Genomic DNA, 19,740 nt, shown 5'->3' on the forward strand with positions numbered 1-19,740 from the left:
ATAATGTGAAACAGTTTATTGGTTGTTGGTTATGACATGTATTGACAGTTTTACTTTCATCATGATATGTACTGTCAAGTTTACTGCTGTCATGACCTGTCCAATCTAGTGAACTACTGTCATGAAATGTAAAAACAGGGATACTGCCTTCATGACATGTTCTGACAGTTTGACTGACATCATGGTATGCCCCTCTTAAATGACATGTCCTGAAAGATATACTGCCTTTGTGACATGTTCTGACAGTTCGACTGACAGCATGGTATGCCCCTCTTAAATGACATGTCCTGAAAGATATACTGCCTTTGTGACATGTGCTGACAGTTTCACTGACATCATGGTATGCCCCTCTTAAATAGAATGTCCGGAAAGGTATACTGCCTTTGTGACATGTTCTGACAGTTTGACTGACATCATGGTACCGTATGCCCTCTTAAATGACATGTCCTGAAAGGTATACTGCCTTCCTGACATGTTGTGAAAGGTATACTGCCTTCCTGACATGTTCTGAGAGGTATACTGCCTTCATGACATGTTCTGAAAGGTTAACTACAAACATGAAATGAACTGACAGTTTTACTGACACCATTAAAAGTACTGACAGTCTTACTACAAGCATGGCATGTACTGACAGGTTAATTACTGACATGAAATGTGTGATAGGTCGACTGGCATCAAGTTATATAGTAATATATTGACTTACATCATGGCATCTACTGACAGGTTGACTGCTGTCATGACATGTTCTGACAGATTTACAGAAAAGTTGTCTTTTGTCAATGCCTGTACTGACAGATTTGTTATTAGTAGGCATCATTTATGGTATGAACAGCAAGGCAATGTCAATGTCAGGGCTTATATTGGAATGGTATAATTTATCAAGTGCCTTTGCTACTAGAGAAAGGCGCTAGTAATGCATTTACTACATGAGATGTTATCTGACACTCTTATTTCTCTTCTAAGTTAGGAGCCTGTCAAATTACTGATAGTAGTAAAAATGTTAAAAAAAAAAATTATTGGCAAATATTTTACTTCACACTATCCAAACCAAACAAAAACAATCAATTAAAATTACAATTGATTGTTTTCGTGAACTAATCTTATGATTATAAATTTCCAGTAATAAGTGTTCCAGCTACAGATTTTCAATAGAATTTCATTTCATTTTCAAGGACTGAGTTATCTAGAAAAACATTCCTGAACACTCTATTGATTTGCATAGACATTAATTACATCAGATTACTTTAATTTTTTTCTGATCCAATATTCTTAATGAATCCATAGAATATAGATAATAGGTATGTCTCGCTTAATGGAGTTATTGCCATGGAAACCAAACAATTGATGACAAATAAATGATGACAGTTTAATAAACGCTACTGCTCATTTCATAAAGCTGTTATTAGAAATAAATATGCTGATTGTTAAGTTCAGGTTTAACAGGTAATTATGACAGAGTTAATAATATAGATCCCAATGGTATACATGTATATTAGGAATAATGAAATTGTAGCTCAATCTCCAGACATAAATTTTAACGTCACATATGTAGTTAATATAGTAAACTTCCCTTGAACCTCTATCAGACATGTCCGTGCTTACTTAATTCAGACTGATGTTCAGATAGAAAAATCTACGGGGACTAAAATACAGATATCCTCTTCCAACATTTCAATGAAAGCAAGACAATTTGGCTTTCATTTTGGTCTAAATTGAAAATTGAATTTCTAAAAAAGATTTGACCAACTATGATAATAGTTATCAAAAGTACCAGGATTACAATTTTATACGCCAGACGCGCGTTTCGTCTACATAAGACTCATCTAAAAATAAGACTCATCTAAAAAAGATTTGACCAACTATGATAATAGTTATCAAAAGTACCAGGATTACAATTTTATACGCCAGACGCGCGTTTCGTCTACATAAGACTCATCAGTGACGCTCATAACAAAATAGTGATAAACTATGATAAACTAAACACTTCAGTCAGGAATATGACAGTTGTTGTCCATTCATTTGATGTGTTTTATTCTTTTATTTTGCCATTTAATTAGGGACTTTCCATTTTGAATTTTTCTCAGAGTTCAGAAATTTGTGATTTTACTTTTTATAAGCTTTGGGTTATCTTTTTGGTATTTTCTTATTAAATGCTTTCCATAACAGGACTTTTTGTCTGAATCTGTGAGCATCTGCACCCTTAAACTTTACCATCCTCTAACACTATTCCAGATTTTAATGTATCCCTTAAAAAAACTAGAATGGGTTATTTTAGAATGGAATGGGCAGATCAGCAGGTCTATCTAAGCTGGTCTTTCAAAAACATGAGTAATAAAACTAACAATTCATTTACTTCATATGGAAAATATATCCAAATACATTTGTTCCCCACTGTCATGGAGACTGATTTTTTTAGTTCTTGCAATTATGGGCTTTTAAAACTGAACCTCCTTTTGATATTTTCTTCACTCAGATAAAGATGAGTTATTGGTCTTATTAGTGCTTTACTATGTATCCCATAATCCCACAAGGAAGTTAAAAGTTTTATAATTACATTATATGCATGTTTCATAAGAGATTTGTAATTCTAATTGACAGATAACAACTGCAAGGCATTCTTAAATTAATTTTCATTTCTCAATAAATTCAATATTCATCACTGCACGTAATTGCTTCCAATGACAACATCACAGTGGAAAACAAAAAGAAAAGCTTGATTTAACTCTGCAATGTATGTAACTTATTGTAGGCAAAACATGTATTTATAAGAATTGAACACTTCTTTTATTATAATGTGATAAGGTTGTTCAAGTGTTGATGATGTGTGCTTATCATTTAATAGAATGAACCTCTTCTGTGTTTAATAAAAACAAATGTATATTATTCAATGCGTTTACACTCATATAAAATAAAAAAAAGAAGCATTCAAATTTTCAGACCATATATGGATGCAACATTGGACCAAACTTTGGCATGCAATTTACTGCCAGTTGGAATTTAAACAGAGGTGATGCATGATTCTTTACCCTAATAACCCTTACAATTGAGTCCTTCAAGCTCAAGACTTCAAGAGTAATTTAAAAAAGAGGGATGAAAGATACCAAAGGGACTGTCAAACTCATAATTCTAAAACAAACTGACAACGCCATGGCTATAAATGAAAAAGACAAAAAGACATACAATATTACACATGACACAACATAGAAAACTAAAGAATAAACAACACGAACCACAACAAAAACTAGGGGTGATCTCAGGTGGTCCAGAAGGGTAAGCAGATACTGCTCCACAGGTGGCACTCGTCGTGTTGCTTATGTGATAACAAATCCAGTAAATAGTCTAATTCGATAGGTCAAATTCATGAAAGGGAGGGGATTGTATTGTTACTGCAAAATCTTGAGGTAGATTTCTCTATTAAATATGTTGCGGTGATTTTTTAATTTTTCTTTTCATTAATGATTCGAGATCTATTTCACTGTTTTGAGACAAGATGACAAATGTAGCACTGACATGCATTAATCTACAGCAACGCTTTATGCAAGATTAGTTATCTGCATTAACTAATAATTCATGGTCACACAAGAAATTATATCAAATTCTCATATTGCAACTGTGTTCTGTAAAGTTTGTAAACATTATATAAGAAAAATGCTTAAGCAAAGCTAACCTTGGTAAAATAGCATAAAATTGAGAAAGGAAATGGGGAATGTGTCAAAGTGACAACAACCCGACCATAGAGCAAACAACAGCCGAAGGCCACCAATGGGTCTTCAATGAAGCGAGTTCAACAAACACAGACTAAATATAAGTTCTACCACACAACACCATTGATTACAATATTTATCCATTCAAGATATTAAATTTTTAAACATTAAAATGCAATGTTTACATAGCATTTCAAAATTGGAAAATTAACAACCAAGAATGGACAAATATTGTGGTCCAAAAGGTCAATGTGATAAATGGAAGAATTTGTTTCTTTAATGATTTAATGGAAAGTAATTAATAATACAATGTTCTGAATGGAAATGGGGGGAAATCATAAGAGGCAAATTCAATTAACCAATTGTGAGTGAAAATTTATCATACTGGTCAGAACTGGTTTAAATTCATATACAAAATTAGAGAATAATGGAATACCAGTTAAAACTGGTAAAATGCACAATACTTCTAAAGAGTGATGGATCGAAGTATTCAATATTATTTCAAATTGGTTAAGAATTAGCTTCTCTCATTGGATAACGAGGAGCCACATGACATACTTTATTCTTTAGTAAAAAATTCCATTGGTTTTAAACAGAAAAAAAACCAGATCAGAAAATCAGTCGTTAATAAATTTTGACATGGTAATGACCAGTGGGGCATCATACTTCTGTGTAGCTGCGGTATCGTAGCTCTTTTTTTTAGGTCCTTTTGTTATTTTTTGACTATTTGCGGACCATAGATCTATGGTCCGCAAATAGTCAAAAAATAACAAAAGGACCTAAAGAGCTACGATACCGCAGCTTACTTCTGTGTTTAGAGTGATGTCAATTTTATATCAAAGTTTTTGAATTGTTCACCATATGTTTTCCTTAGTTATAAAATTAAAGAAAACTTTATTTTGTATTCATATACTGAACAATTTAACTTAAATGAGTGGCAGTGACTTACTGTTATCACTATGATTGATCTTCATTCTTTCCTATAGAAACCATACAATAATTCAAATTTGCTTTAAACAATTTAAATTTATGAGAATTTTTGGAAACATGATTCCTCAATAAATGAACATAATAATTATTGAAGAACTGGTCATTATCATGATACAAGGACTGCCCGTGGGTCAGTCATATTGACTGTGACAGCGATAATGACCTCGCTTAGACAATGCCACTGTCCTGTGGGCAGTCCATATATCACGATAATGACCAGTTTTTCAATAACTGTTATATTAATAGTTGAATGAAAAGCCTGAATTTTCCATTTTTGTCATCTGATGCTGTTTGTGGGATTTTTAATGATGACTTGTAGTTATTCACTTCCTTATTCCTTGTCTATGGTGGAAAGTTTTCTTCTCATATATGTTATGATGGTATGATACTAAACCCTTAACGGAAAGGATTGTACCTGATGTTCATATGATGAAATCATAATCTTTCAGTCAGTTTAATTGAAGTCTGGAGCTAGCATGTCAGTAAACTGCTAGTAGTCTGTTGTTATGCCCCACCTACGATAGTAGAGGGGCATTATGTTTTCTGGTCTGTGCCTCCGTTCGTTCGTCCCGCTCCAGGTTAAAGTTTTTGGTTGAGGTAGTTTTTGATGAAGCTGAAGTCTAATCAATTTGAAACTTAGTACACTTGTTGCTCATGATATGATCTTTCTTAATTTAAAGCCAAATTAGACATTTGATCCCAATTTCACGTTCCACTGAACATAGAAAATGAAAGTGCAAGTTTCAGGTTAAAGTTTTTGGTCAAGGTAGTTTTTGATGAAGCTGAAGTCCAATCAACTTGAAACTTAGTAAACTTGTTGCTTATGATATGATCTTTCTAATTTTAAAGCCAAATCAGACTTTTGACCCCAATTTCACGGTCCACTGAACATAGAAAATGAAAGTGGGAGTTTCAGGTTAAAGTTTTTGGTCAAGGTAGTTTTTGATGAAGTTGAAGACCTAACAACTTGAAACTTAGTACACATGTTCCATATGGTATCATCTTTCTAATTTTAATGCCAAATTAAAGTATTGACCCCAATTTCACGGTCCATTGAACATGGAAAATAATTGTGCGAGTGGGGCATCCGTGTACTTAGGACACATTCTTGTTATTTATGTATTATTGTCATTTTGTTTATTTTCTTTGGTTACGTCTTCTGACATCAGACTCTGACTTCTCTTGAACTGAATTTTAATGTGCGTATTGTAATGCGTTTACTTTTCTACATTGGTTAGAGGTATAGGGGGAGGTTTGAGATCTCACAAACACGTTTAACCCCGCCACATTTGTGCGCCTGTCCCAAGTTAGGAGCCTCTGGCCTTTGTTAGTCTTGTATTATTTTAATTTTAGTTTCTTGTGTACAATTTGGAAATTAGTATGGCGTTCATTATCACTGAACTAGTATATATTGGTTAGGGGCTAGCTGAAGGACGCCTACGGGTGCGAGAATTTCTCGCTACATTGAAGACCTGTTGGTGACCTTCTGCTGTTGTGTTTTTTTTCTTATTTGGTCGGGTTTTTGTCTCTTTGACACATTCCTCATTTCCATTCTCAATTTTATCATATTTAGAAAGTGAGTCAAATAACAGTTGGTAAGTCATTCAATATTATGTGAATTACATGTAATTTGTTTTTTAGGGTAATAATTCAATGTCTCAAGTTGTCTCATGTGATGAAAAACAGTATTATACAAAACAGGCTATTATTTCAACTTAGAATTATTTTCAACTAAGGAATTTGCATAATTTTTGGTGAATGAAATTTTAAATAAAATCCATGTTTATTCTGTGTTATAATGTTCTGTGCAGCACACAACACTACCTATTACAAAAGAGATAGCACATTTTCAATAGAATGTACTGTGCCAGGCACAACACTAGTCTATCTATACAAAATACATTGTATGGAAAGTGTTAATTATGCACTGCTCAACACATTAAAATGCAGAATAACCATGGAATTTATTAAAAATTTCAAGCACAAGAAATTATATAAATTCCATAATTAAAAATAATTCCAAGGTGAAATAAAAGCCTGTTACAAGTACTTATAATTGCAATCTGGTAATATTTCTAGATTATCCAATAAAAATACAAACCTCTTGTGTTTCAACTTTGTTGCATCGTTTCTTCAAGAAGCTTTTTACTCTGTCTTCTATTTGTGCATTAAACTTCATGAAAAGAACATAAGCAACATATCCAAAAAATAATATCAACGCTTCGTGCCATTTAATGACCTCATCGTAAAAAAATGCAATAAGTAATATTAAGTCTACACTGTAAAACGTAACATCTCTGAATAATGGCCACCATGTCAGATTTAAAACTGTTTTACTAACTATAGCACACATACCGATCACAAATAAAATATTGAACACAGCAGATCCAACAATGGTTCCTATACCAACGTTATTCTTGGCAAAAAAGATTCCAAATAGACTCGTAAAAAGTTCTGGAGCACTACCGCCAGCAGCCATAAATGTTGCTCCAGCTACATCCTCGGTTATTTTAAATCTCTCTATTATAACTCCAAGAGCTGGTACAAAGAACTCATCACATACAATTGCCAACGCTATAAACATATATATCAGTCCAATCACATGTAAGACGACGGCACCATCCTTTAATTGTTCATCTGTAAATGCATCGGGAGGATAAAGACTATCATCGGTGTCTGATGTGTTTAAAAGTTTCCGTGAAGCAAAGTGTGTATCTTCTGTAATATAACTAACATTCCCTTGTCTATAATTAGTAAATAAGATTATAATAAATGCAGTACACAGTGATCCAAAAAGCATAAAACAGCGCACCTTTCTTGATTGTTTTCTAAAAGATTTGTTCCGCAGCATGATTCTTGATTATATTATTAAAAATTCGATTAAATAAAGTTACATTTTCATCTGACAGAAGTGGTAAACATTAAACTTTTAAACTTGACTTTCTTTTAAGGAGGTAACCATTCCATAGCTTTAGGCAGGTCATGAACTTTTGTCAAATATCTGCTGCTGTAGTGACAAGGTTTTTTTCATTATTCTGTCCTCCTGGTAGTTCTGTTGATCCTGCCTGAAAGAATAAAAATAATATATATATATAGTTATTTGAATAATTAAGTTCCATTAGAGTTATAGTTATATGAAGATGTACATATGAGTGCCAATTTATAAACGTAAACCATCATAGGTCAAAGTATGGTCTTCAACATAGAGCCTTGGCTTCAACTTTGTATTTGTTTGGCTTTTTAACTGTTTTGATCTGAGTGTCACTGATGAGTCTTATTTAGACGAAACGCACGTCTGGCGTATTAAATTATAATCCTGGTACCTTTGATAACTATTTATACACACATACTTAAATATATGTTGCCCACAGATGTGTTTTTGATATTGTAGACACACTTGGTTATTGTTAAAGACTGTATGCTTCCAACAGATGTCTTTTGGATGTTTGCACTGTTGGGATGCTGTTTCAGAGTCGTATAACCTATATCTCCTGTTATTACTACTTTGGGGGCGTTTGAGAACCTTGACTTTAATATCAATTATCAAATGTCATGATTCCTTACTCCATTTTCATAAGATAAACTTTAATCAAAGTCTATATAATTGGGTGAATACTGAATAAGATTATTGCCATGTAATATGCAATATAAATCTATCATATTGAAAATTACTATTCCACGTGATTGAAAAACTATATTCCACCTTATTGAAAAACTATATTCCACCTTATTGAAAAGCTATATTCCACTTTAATAAATTACTATATTCCACGTCATTGAAAAACTATATTCCCCCTTATTGAAAAACTATATTCCTCCTCATTGAAGAACTATATTTTACCTGACTGAAAAACTAACTTAGAACTGTTTTATCCATTGATAGTACTAATATCATTAACTTATATCATATGACTTTACTAAATCAAGGGTTTCATAAAAACACATACACCAGTACTTTGAACTTAATAAATTGATCAAAATATCATGTTTTGATGATGATTACAAAAATAACAAATTAGTTTTCCTAATAAGGAGTGATGATGTATTTTTCAACGTAAATAAACTCTAATTTGATTCATTTATATACAAATTTCAAATGAACAGGTACAAAAGTTCTTTGAGTACTCTGAAAATAGTGAAATATGAAAACTAAACAACTTTGGCATTTCCTGTGCTTAAATCCATATTATCAATTCTATATTAAATTTTAAATTATAGTGTAGGATATATTTTTCAAAATAGAGCTAAAATCCATAAAATTGTCAATTTAAAACAAATTTAAAAGAGAATTTAATGACAATATATTAGATTGCAAAATCTATACTTCTACAACTGAATTGGATATGAATTATACCTACAGATTATGGTATGGTAATGGGTAATGGTAATTAGTTCCAAGTTTCACATATTGAAAGTTAAATTGCTGGATTGAAGTTCGATTCAGTTTCTACATAAAAAAATACCAAGTCAGGACTAAGACAGCTGTTATCCATTCGTTTGTAAGCTTTTGATTTTGCCATTTGATTACAGATTTTCGTTTTGAATTTTCCTATGAGTTCAGTATTTTTGTTATTTTCTTTTTAGTTACTTTGAACTTTAAAGGCATGTTGTCATTGTACAAAGATTAATTCAGATAACTTTTCCTTCATTCCTTCAATATATTCCATATAAAACCTTAATTTTACTTCAAAATATAAAAAAAAATCACAGTGAAAGTCAGAAGCCAGGAAATTAAAAAACAAAAACTGTTTTAAAAAAAGAAGACCTTGAGAAGAATGATTTATTGAAAATACTGAATCATGTACATTTCTCAGTTACTTTTCTATTTTGTTACATTTCACCACTATTTTTTGTTTGTAGTTTATAACAAAAAAAGATAAAAGCATGAAATGAACAAAGGCTAGGTATCAATGCACACAAATGCTTGAATTTTGTAGCTTCATTTTTCCATAAATTTGACAAATAAACTATCGAAAAAGTGGGAACCTGAACACAGGTGTGTATCAAAATAAAATAGAGAAAGAAAAGGGGAATGTGTCAAAGAGACAACAATCCAACCAAAGAGCAGAAACAACCAAAAAAAAAACAGGTGGATATTAAAACAAGAAAGCAGGCACCTGAACACAGGTGGGTACTTAAAACAAATGTGTGTACCTAAAAATAGGTGGGTATGAAAATTACAAGCAGGTACCTGAACACAAGTATGTACCAAAAACACATGTTGATTATACCACAAAAATTTTATTTTTTCTCTTATAATTAGTTACTCCTTTTTATAGACTTTGCAGTAGATGTCATGCAAATGAACATTCATTTCAAAACATGTATTTTCTTAAAATCAACAGTGACATTTTTTTCCAGTAAAAAACATTTTCAAATGAGTGAATATCATAATGATGATAAATCAAGCACATCTTCATTTTTCCATAAATTTAACAAATAATGTATTGAAAATGACATAATTTATATATTTTTTTCTTATACTAATTTCAACAGCCAATTGTCTTAACTTAGAACTAGCAACTAACATATATTGGGTACCAGCTGGGAGAGAAACTGGATTTTTACAATTTTCACATGGTTACTTTGCATATTTCAAAACTTGACCTTAATTATAAATGTGAAATAAATCATAATAACTATTTTTTCATGAAGAGAACATTTCATTTGTACCTAACTTCTATTCTAGATACATTTAATTATGTTACAGATATTTTACTTCTTCAGGTTTTATTTTTGGATAAAAAATTCAACATTAAATGAATTATTGACTTTCTTGTATAAAAATAAGTGAAAATTCTGTAATTTTAACAATAAGTAATCCTAAAGTCCATGAAATATTTGCCATTGGATGAAAGGTAAACTAAATCAACATCAAGTCTTATTCTTACCTGTTTAAAGTGAATTTTTAAATTTCCAAAGTAAAATGAAAACAAGAAGATTATTTTGAATCCTTCCAATAAAATGATGTTTGCAAGTTGTCACAGTTCAAATTGTCAACTGAGCAGGAAAGCCTGAGGAACTAATTAAAAGCAAAACTAATTAGCGATCTAAATCGTCTGCAGCCTTATTTATAACAGTTATTTTGTTGCTATGATGAATTGAACGAAGAAAAATATAAACTAATTTAGCTGACATCCACTTTTCTCCGTGTGTTTATAGCTGTAGATTTTTCATTACCTATACACCAATCAATATATGAGCATCCTACGTTGTCCATAATGACGATTCCGTTACTGACGATTTTAAAGACAGAAACATCCTGTTGATTTAAATCAATACTAGTCTTCACAAAATTCTCTCAATAAAAAAAGATTTTATAAATAGAGGATTAGAGAAATTATACCTCTTATGTCCAACTATTTAATAATCTGGACTGATATGTCAAAATCTATAACTCTTAGACTTGCAAAATGCACTATAACGTCATAGTTTGCTCAGTAACAGTAAAAATAAACAGTGTTGTCCACGCTTTCCAAGCTAGTTAAACATTTTTATATCAATTATTGGTACATGTACTAACAGTTTTAAATGTCCAATATAGATTTCTTTATAATCCCTACTTACAGCCTAGGTCACCAGTTACTGTTTCAATATTAATTGTATCGTAATTTGAGTAAATAACAAACATTAAATACAAGTAATTATTCTACATGCAGAATCCTTACTGGTGGTCAATGGCATTGAAACTCTTGTTTATTTGAAATCTTTACAAGAAAGAATTGTTATAGTTTCATTTTTTTATACTATAAAAATTAACTTGCAAGAGTCACAAGAAATAAATCAGTTCAAGTGTATCACTCAAATTAAATATGAAACACATTAGAATTTTACATCTAAAATATAATATTTTTTTTCAATAAATCAGAGTTGAATTTCAGGCTAATGAAAAACTAGAAATTTTGACGAAATATACATTATAGATTTCTTTGTAATCTCTAAGGTCATCAGTTTCAGTTTTAATATTAAAAGCATTGTTATTTTTCTTTAGATTTTTCATGAGAAATGCAATATTTAAGAAATAAAGTAAAAACTGAAAGCAGTCTATTGGTGATATTATCTTTACTCACTATAGGTGCTTACTAGGCAAAATTGTTAATTGTATGTTTGCCTAGACAAAAGCCTAGGGGTTTTATAAATATTTGGAAAAGTCAGTTATTATAAATATACATAACATTATACTATGTTATAAGTAGTATTAAATTGAAAATGAAGATAACTATCATTTAAAAAAAAAAAATATCAAATCAATAGATTTTTACTAGATAGTAACCCCTTCACTAAATAAATACATTTCAACCCCCAGCTTTCACTTTATTAGATGTCTTTATGAATAGCTCATATGCATTTAAAGAGAGAAAAAACATAATTTTCTTAACATTAAATTTAGAAAGGTTTTTTGTTTTTTTTTATCAAAAATGTACTCACCCGAGTTCAATTTTTGTCTAATCCAAACTTTTAGAAATGTTATATCTATTGATATAATTATTTGGTTATTAACTGCTATACATCTGTAAAATGTCCAGTAAAGGTAGTCAAAAGAAAAATAAATTAAAGGTCTTACCAGTAATGTATTAGGTGTTTAATGATTACTAAAAGGGATTTAATTTATCCACACAAACCAAGATAATTGATTTGAATTCAAATGTACAATTATAATTCAAAAGTGTGAAAAATGTGTATTTTTTTTTAAATGTTAAGTTTAGAAGTGACATTTACACCCATTCAATAGCTAAATTTAATTAGTGTCACATAAAACATGTGTGAAAAAATTATAAAAAAAAGTTTCAACACACTTATTTATTTTGTACAAGCAATATTTTCAGTCCTGATCTTTTTGTTTGAAGCCAAGAAAATAAATCATATCAATAGTCTATCAAATTCAAAAGTGAAATAATGCCCCAAATCATATACTTTCTGTCTGCTTGCCCCAACTATCAACTAGGCTTTCTAGGGGCCAGCTGAAGGATGCCTACAGGTGCAGGAATTTCTCGCTACATTGAAGACCTGTTGGTGACCTTCTGCTGTTGTCTTCTCTATGGTCCGGTTGTTGTCTCTTTGACACATTCCCCATTTCCATCCTCAATTTTATTTGTATGAACAAATGTACATGTATAGTTAAAAAATATGGTCACATGACTCAGCAGAACTACAAAGTACCCTGCTATTGATGAGATATAATTATAGTGCCTAACCCATCATGTATCAAGCTATTACTATCTTCAGAAAATTAATGGAAAAGATAGTCATAGGAAAGCATTGCATGATTTAAAACTCAACCAATTTATACAATGTTGCTGAACATTGATTTTTATTTTATATCATGATGAAAGGAATTCAAATAAGTATTTTAGCTCATTGAAAGGGTTAAATTCCAACTTTTATGACACAATAGCATGAAATTTTATCCACAGTTATCATGAAAATGAATGACTCGTACTAAAGTTAAACTTTCTGTTCTTGTTATGTACTTTTATTCAATTGAGAAAAAACATTAAAAAAAAAAAACAAAGGTTCTTACATTGCACTAAGTTTGACACCAGCACAGTCAATGCCTTATAATTAAATCTTAAGTAATACAAATATATAATTTTTGGTATGGTCTATTTTTCATGAAACTTCCATTACGTTTTACATAAAAGTTATCTAACTAGTAATCAAAAGTTAACTGCAGAGAAACATGAACAAGTCACACAAAAAGTAAGCCAACTCACAGTTGGAATCCCACTTTTCTGTGAACTAAATATATAAGACCTTACAACAATAGTTGGTGCATGTTAGTTTTATAACTGAAATGTGTGAAACTGTATCGTTAATCATCTGATACTGTAAATAGAGACCATACTGTGAAACATTTATCTATTATTCTGCGTGGTATAGACTTCCATATAAATTAACACACAAAGAGAAATATGGCACCAAAGACAATGAATTTCTCACCAATTTGATCTTCAGTTTATAGGATAACATCTGATGCTAGATTTTATTATGGTTTCAAGAAATTCTGTCCTTTAGAATATATACCTCCCCAAATAATTTTAAAAAAAACACCAAATATTTAAAAAAAGTCAAGTCAATTTTGTTTTTTCCTTCTTTTTTTTAAATAAATTTATTCCACCTAGTAACTGAAAATTATTGTAATCATTTCCTTTTATATTAAAATATTTGCATTTCACATTCAAAAAAATTCCGCAATATCAGCTCATTTGCATTTTATCAAAGGTATTCCAAGTTCTATTAAACCAAATTTGCTTGTTATTAATGCATATGTGACACATAAATTCCATCAGTGGAAGCATATAACTTCATAATTCTGACATGCAATAATACTACAATGGCATTTACATGATATCTAGACAAGCCAAGCACAACATTAAGACAACCCAACCTCTGCTGTTCTGAATACACAATATCATTTACCAGGAAACATAAAACACTAAAACAAATCATAAATACAATCAACTTTCATAGCTTTTACATCAAAAGATCATCTAGAGAAATTAAAACAAGAACTTTGATTGTTTTAACATTAAGTAAAGTTGGGGATGCACATCAACATCTAATGGTTCTTACATGAACAGAATACAATTGCAGTACCAAAGAACTTAATGGTTCTTACACGAATAGAATACACATGCAGTACCTAAGAATTTGAAGGTTCTTACATGAACAGAATACAAATGCAGTACCTAACAACTTGATGGTTCTTACATGAACAGAATACACATGTAGTACCAAAGAACTTGATGGTTCTTACATGAACAGAATACACATGTAGTACCAAAGAAATTGATGGTTCTTACATGAACAGAATACACATGCAGTACCTTAGAATATGATGTTTCTTACGTGAATAGAATACAAATGCAGTACCTTAGAACTTGATGGTTCTTACATGAACAGAATACAAATGCAATACAAAAGAATTTGATGTTTTTTTAAATGAATAGAATACAAATGCAATACAAAAGAATTTGATGTTTTTTTAAATGAATAGAATACAAATGCAATACAAAAGAATTTGATGTTTCTTACATGAATAGAATACAAAAGCAGTACCAAAGAACTAGATGGTTCTTACATGAATAGAATACAAATGCAATACAAAAGAACATAATGGTTCTTACATGAATAGAATACAAATACAGTACCTAACAACTTGATGGTTCTTACATGAACAGAATACACATGCAGTACCTTAGAACTTGGTGGATTTTACATGAATAGAAAACAAATGCAGTACCTAACAACTTGATGGTTCTTACATGAACAGAATACAAAAGCAGTACAAAAGAACATAATGGTTCTTACATGAATAAAATAAAATGCAGTACCTTAAACTTGATGGTTCTTACATGAACAGAATACACATGCTGTACCAAAGAACTTGATGGTTCTTACAAGATTAGAATACAAATGCAGTACCTTAGAATTTGATGGTTCTTACGTGAATAGAATACAAATGCAGTACCTTAAACTTGATGGTTCTTACAAGAACAGAATACACATGCAGTACCTAAGAATTTGATGGTTCTTACATGAATAGAATACAAATGCAATACAAAAGAACTTGATGGTTCTTACAAGAACAGAATACAAAAGCAATACAAAAGAATTTGATGGTTCTTACATGAATAGAATACAAATGCAGTACCAAAGAACTTGATGGTTCTTACGTGAATATAATACAAATGCAATACAAAAGAACTTGATGTTCTTACATAACAGAATACAGGGACTGGCTGACCTGGTATCGATATTCAGCAATAATACAAATCCAAAGATTAAAATAAAAGTTTTTAAATAATTACAATTTACATAATTCATTCAAATAATTTTTATGAACTTGTGGATGTGATATATTACTACTGATAAATAAAAACTGACCTGACTTGATAATTTCTCTAGTTATAAAAGGTTTGAACTGTAATATGATGTCACATAGGTTTAAAGTATGACGTAACAATGAAGGTTGGGGATCAATGCTTATAGAAATTATAATAAAGGTTTTAATGACACAGTTAGCAACCTGAAATTCCACTGTTTAAATAGTAATAAATACTATGTCAGTTTGCAAAAAACTTCAGGTTTCATATTTATATTGCACAATTAAATAAAAAAAATCAGAAATATAATATATTTTAATTTATAAAATTGTGTGGTTAACCAGATATGATTTAAAAATAATTTTATTTACATTTCTGACCTGTACCAAAAGTTTAGACATGATTTAACAAATGGTTAACCAATCAAACAAATAGATTTAAATTTTGAAAGGATTAAAATCAAGAATTGTTCTATTTTCTATTCAAATTTATTATCTGTTTAATAATGCCTTCATTACATATATTTTGTATAAAAATTTAATATGCAACTAGCAAAAGGACTTACCCAAGGGCACTCAAAAATACAAAATGTACCTACCATGCAAAATCCTTAAGTGAAGTCAAGGTCGTTAAAAAAAACCTCATCGTGTACAAAATGTATTGAGATCTGCATTATGACAAAATAAAACTTCAGTGACTGTAGAGATAGCAATAAGTCAAATAACTTAAAATCAGTTCAACAAGAAGTTGACCATCTTTGGCATATGTAATTGGTGCTTATACTTGCTACAAACTAGAAAAGTGTTAAAAGAAACAATATCAAACAAAATCAAAAACAATATCTCCATAGTGTGAGATCAAATATAAAAAAGGCTTAAAAGGTTATAATCCCAAAAGGTTTTCATTACAAATAGAAAGTAATGGGAAGAAGAGGAGGAAAATAACTAGTCATAGTAACAAGGTCTACATAGACGATAATTACCTCACAATAAAAGTGAGAGCAAATTACAACAAAACATCAACATTGGCCGAAACGTCTTGAAAAATTGGTTTATTTAAACAATTATATAAAGTATGTTCCCTATTGGAATTTTGAAAACAAGAACAAAACATCAGATATAAAGTTTCACTCAAAAGGTTCCTAAAATGGATCGGAAATGAATGGAAAATATAAAAATCCATGGAACTGGGTAAAGTTCTATGACTTTCTCATTTGGTGAGGACATAAAATATATTTTAACATGTCTATGACCTATACAAACTAAAATCTTTATTTCCTGTCTGCAAATAGCATTAATAAAAAGAACTATCACTTCAATATGAAAACAATAATCAACTTTATCAAATAAATTCAGGCTATCTATCTAATTCTTTTCAATTATCTTTATTTCAAATTAATTGCTTTTAGCATACAAGAACAAAACTTAATGATTTTAATATGGATGCCATATGAACTCTTACATAATACACATTAGTATTGGATCAACACAATTTACCTTATAACTCAATCAATATTTTCTATAGTCTACAACTTGCTGGAGACATGCTACAGACTAGTTAAGACCAGAAGGATTTTAAGCTTCAATCTTAATGCTTTTTACAATACATTATAGAGTGGTAATAAAATCTGAGCCTTAAAGCGAGTTTTGAGTTTTGGGATGGGGAGGGGATGTAACCATCAACTCACTAAGCAGGGGTTAAATAATTAACTCATTTGTTCATTCATTAATTTTTTTTTAAGTTTATACAATTATGTTTCAAGAGTTTCTTTTCATGCATCATTTTCCCATATATTTTTTACCAAACAATTTAAGAACTTTGAATAATTACTCTACCTCAGTTGGTATTGAAAAATCTCCACATAAACCAAATCAAATATTGGCCTAAGCCGCAAATATATACTTAACTGATATATAAATTTTTAATAACATTAAATGTTTATAGATTTAATATCGGATTATTGTTTATATGGTTTGCTTTTCTATTCAACTCAAATGAACCTTGCAAAGGATGTCTACACCTTTGATATTAAATAGACATAAATCGCACTGTTTACAAAAAGCCATGAAATGCAATTGTTCCAGTGTTCAACTATAATGCACCCCACTATGGTACAAATATTAAAGTTTGAGATATAAATTCTTTTCATAGACCTCTATTGACATTTATCTATCGATCTAAGCGACTTACATCATTAAAATCTACCTAAATATAGATACATAAAACTTAGTGCTACTTTCTGACATTCATTATCAACGTATAATGGTCTCAACTAAGATTTGTCGTTTTTAAATATTTAATTTAAATTTTGATTTAAATATTTTCATAGGTCAAAGTACTGATGTTTTTACAATAAAGGTGATAGTTGGCTTCTAAAACATGATCTGTTAAATGAAATGTCAAATGTCATGGCTATCTATCTTATTCCTCAAAATTAAATTTGTACCTTTTGAAAATTCATGCATTAAAACATCAATATTCAGACAATTATTCAGTTTGCAACTGCTTTGGCTTTAAGTTTAAACCTAAAACACATCTGTAAAGAAGAAAAGTGTTTTATACTAAAAACATATCATTTTCAACTAATTCTTACACAGGTACTGTATAGTAATAAATAAATATTTAATATTATATTTTAAATTTAATGGACAAAAATCATTTTTATTGCCTATGTTTTAATTACAGTCCAGCTACTCAGTTCACAAAAAATCTTGGGAGAAAACATACTTCTATAGCATGAGCCCAAAGTGATCATGATCAGTGGCATACCAGAATAAGTAATAATCAACAGAAACATGAGATACTATTCAATTATTACTATCCTCATTTTTTCGGGAGAGACTATTCTTGTATAGTTAGCAGCAGCTGGATGGAAAACTCAAAGATCATACTGGAATAAACCAGATAATACCAGCAGATCCATAAATTTTTATAACCACTAGCAACAAACTAATAATTTCATACGAAGGACTATGAACTTTACATGTTTCTTTTTATTCTTTAAAAGTTCAAAAACAGTGTATGATATAATAATTGTTATATTCATACATTCTAAGTTCAAAAGAAAAATATTGTCAGTACTGTTAAAAAGTTCTGCCAGCTTAAGGGTAAACTTCACATGTTAAGTTTTCTGAAATGTTCATTGAATTGTCATAGAGCTTTAGGGAATGCTGAGTCATTTCTATGATTATATTATTAAATCTGAGGTTATATAACATTTCTTCCTATTCTTATATAATTAATTATTCTGTATCTGCTTTCATCATTTCAATTACAAAAAACATGTTAAGTTTACATTTTCTGTGACGAAATATATATCAAATAAATTTGTAAAAAAACAGGGAAATTTGAAAGAAAAAAATTATTTTGTGGATGTTTCAGAATGTTTGGGAAGTCTTTAGTTTAACCATATTTGTCTGAAGGTAAAATGTTTGTCATATTTATAAATATGCCACAGTATTGGAAAAAGAGCCAAGGATATGGTGTATTGATATGTGGGACATAATCAAAACAAACGACTTATAAAAACTGCAAGCACAAGATTAGGGCTCTTTTATTGTTGTTCTGAATCTAAATGCAGCAAAACACTGAGAATTCTTTATTATTTGTGACATACCAATTTTAGTGGATTTTGGTGAAAGTGAACAACAAAAATGTTTAATGATGCAAATTTTTTCCATAGGCTTCTATAAAGACTTTAGCAGAACCAAAAAATCACATTTCATCCCCCAAAAAATAAAGGAATTAACAGTAGTTATTAGTATATAATACATCTTACTATCAGTCTGAATAAAACCAGCCCCCACTATCCCTAATGAGTTCATTCGTAGGGTCTGGATGACATAAATATTAGGTCACGTTCCCAAGTAGATATAGTGGGGGCTGGCTTTAATCAGACTGCCTTATTGTATACTTAGTACATGTAGTAAACACAGATAAATTGGATGTGTAATATGATGAACGGAATCATGCTGTATCAGTCACTGTTTTAAAGGCTTTCTAAATCAGTATGACGTCATGTGACAAAAAAATAAATTATGTTAGGTACAATATAAAAAAGTGTATATGATATGGCTTTTTTCATTATCACACACTGTATCAACCCTCAACCAAAGCTCATTTGATCATATTGGTGTCTCCGGTTGATAAAGGTGTGATATTGAAAAAGCCATCTGATATTCTCTATTCATAACCTAAAGATCGATCCTCATTATATAATA

General features: G+C 30.2%; 1 protein-coding gene across 8 annotated transcripts in view; it reads right to left on the reverse strand.

Annotated features, from left to right (window-relative positions):
• LOC134715862 (sodium/potassium/calcium exchanger 1-like) overlaps nucleotides 1-19,740 on the reverse strand; it is an 82,112-nt gene that overhangs the window by 29,871 nt on the left and 32,501 nt on the right. For 2 of the 8 annotated variants that reach the window (XM_063578376.1, XM_063578377.1), the window contains one exon: nucleotides 6,796-7,759. In XM_063578376.1, the coding sequence (XP_063434446.1) occupies nucleotides 6,796-7,545 (750 nt within the window). In that variant the 5' untranslated portion in view covers nucleotides 7,546-7,759. Of the gene's footprint in view, nucleotides 1-6,795; nucleotides 7,760-10,585; nucleotides 10,832-10,874; nucleotides 11,063-12,122; nucleotides 12,220-15,415; nucleotides 15,439-15,581; nucleotides 15,648-17,355; nucleotides 17,438-19,740 lie in introns of those variants that run through there. The other 6 variants (XM_063578383.1, XM_063578381.1, XM_063578384.1 and 3 more) reach the window with 6 other exon arrangements.

The sequence above is a fragment of the Mytilus trossulus genome, chromosome 4 (genome assembly GCF_036588685.1).
Source record: "Mytilus trossulus isolate FHL-02 chromosome 4, PNRI_Mtr1.1.1.hap1, whole genome shotgun sequence".
In the NCBI taxonomy this organism is placed as follows: domain Eukaryota; kingdom Metazoa; phylum Mollusca; class Bivalvia; order Mytilida; family Mytilidae; genus Mytilus; species Mytilus trossulus.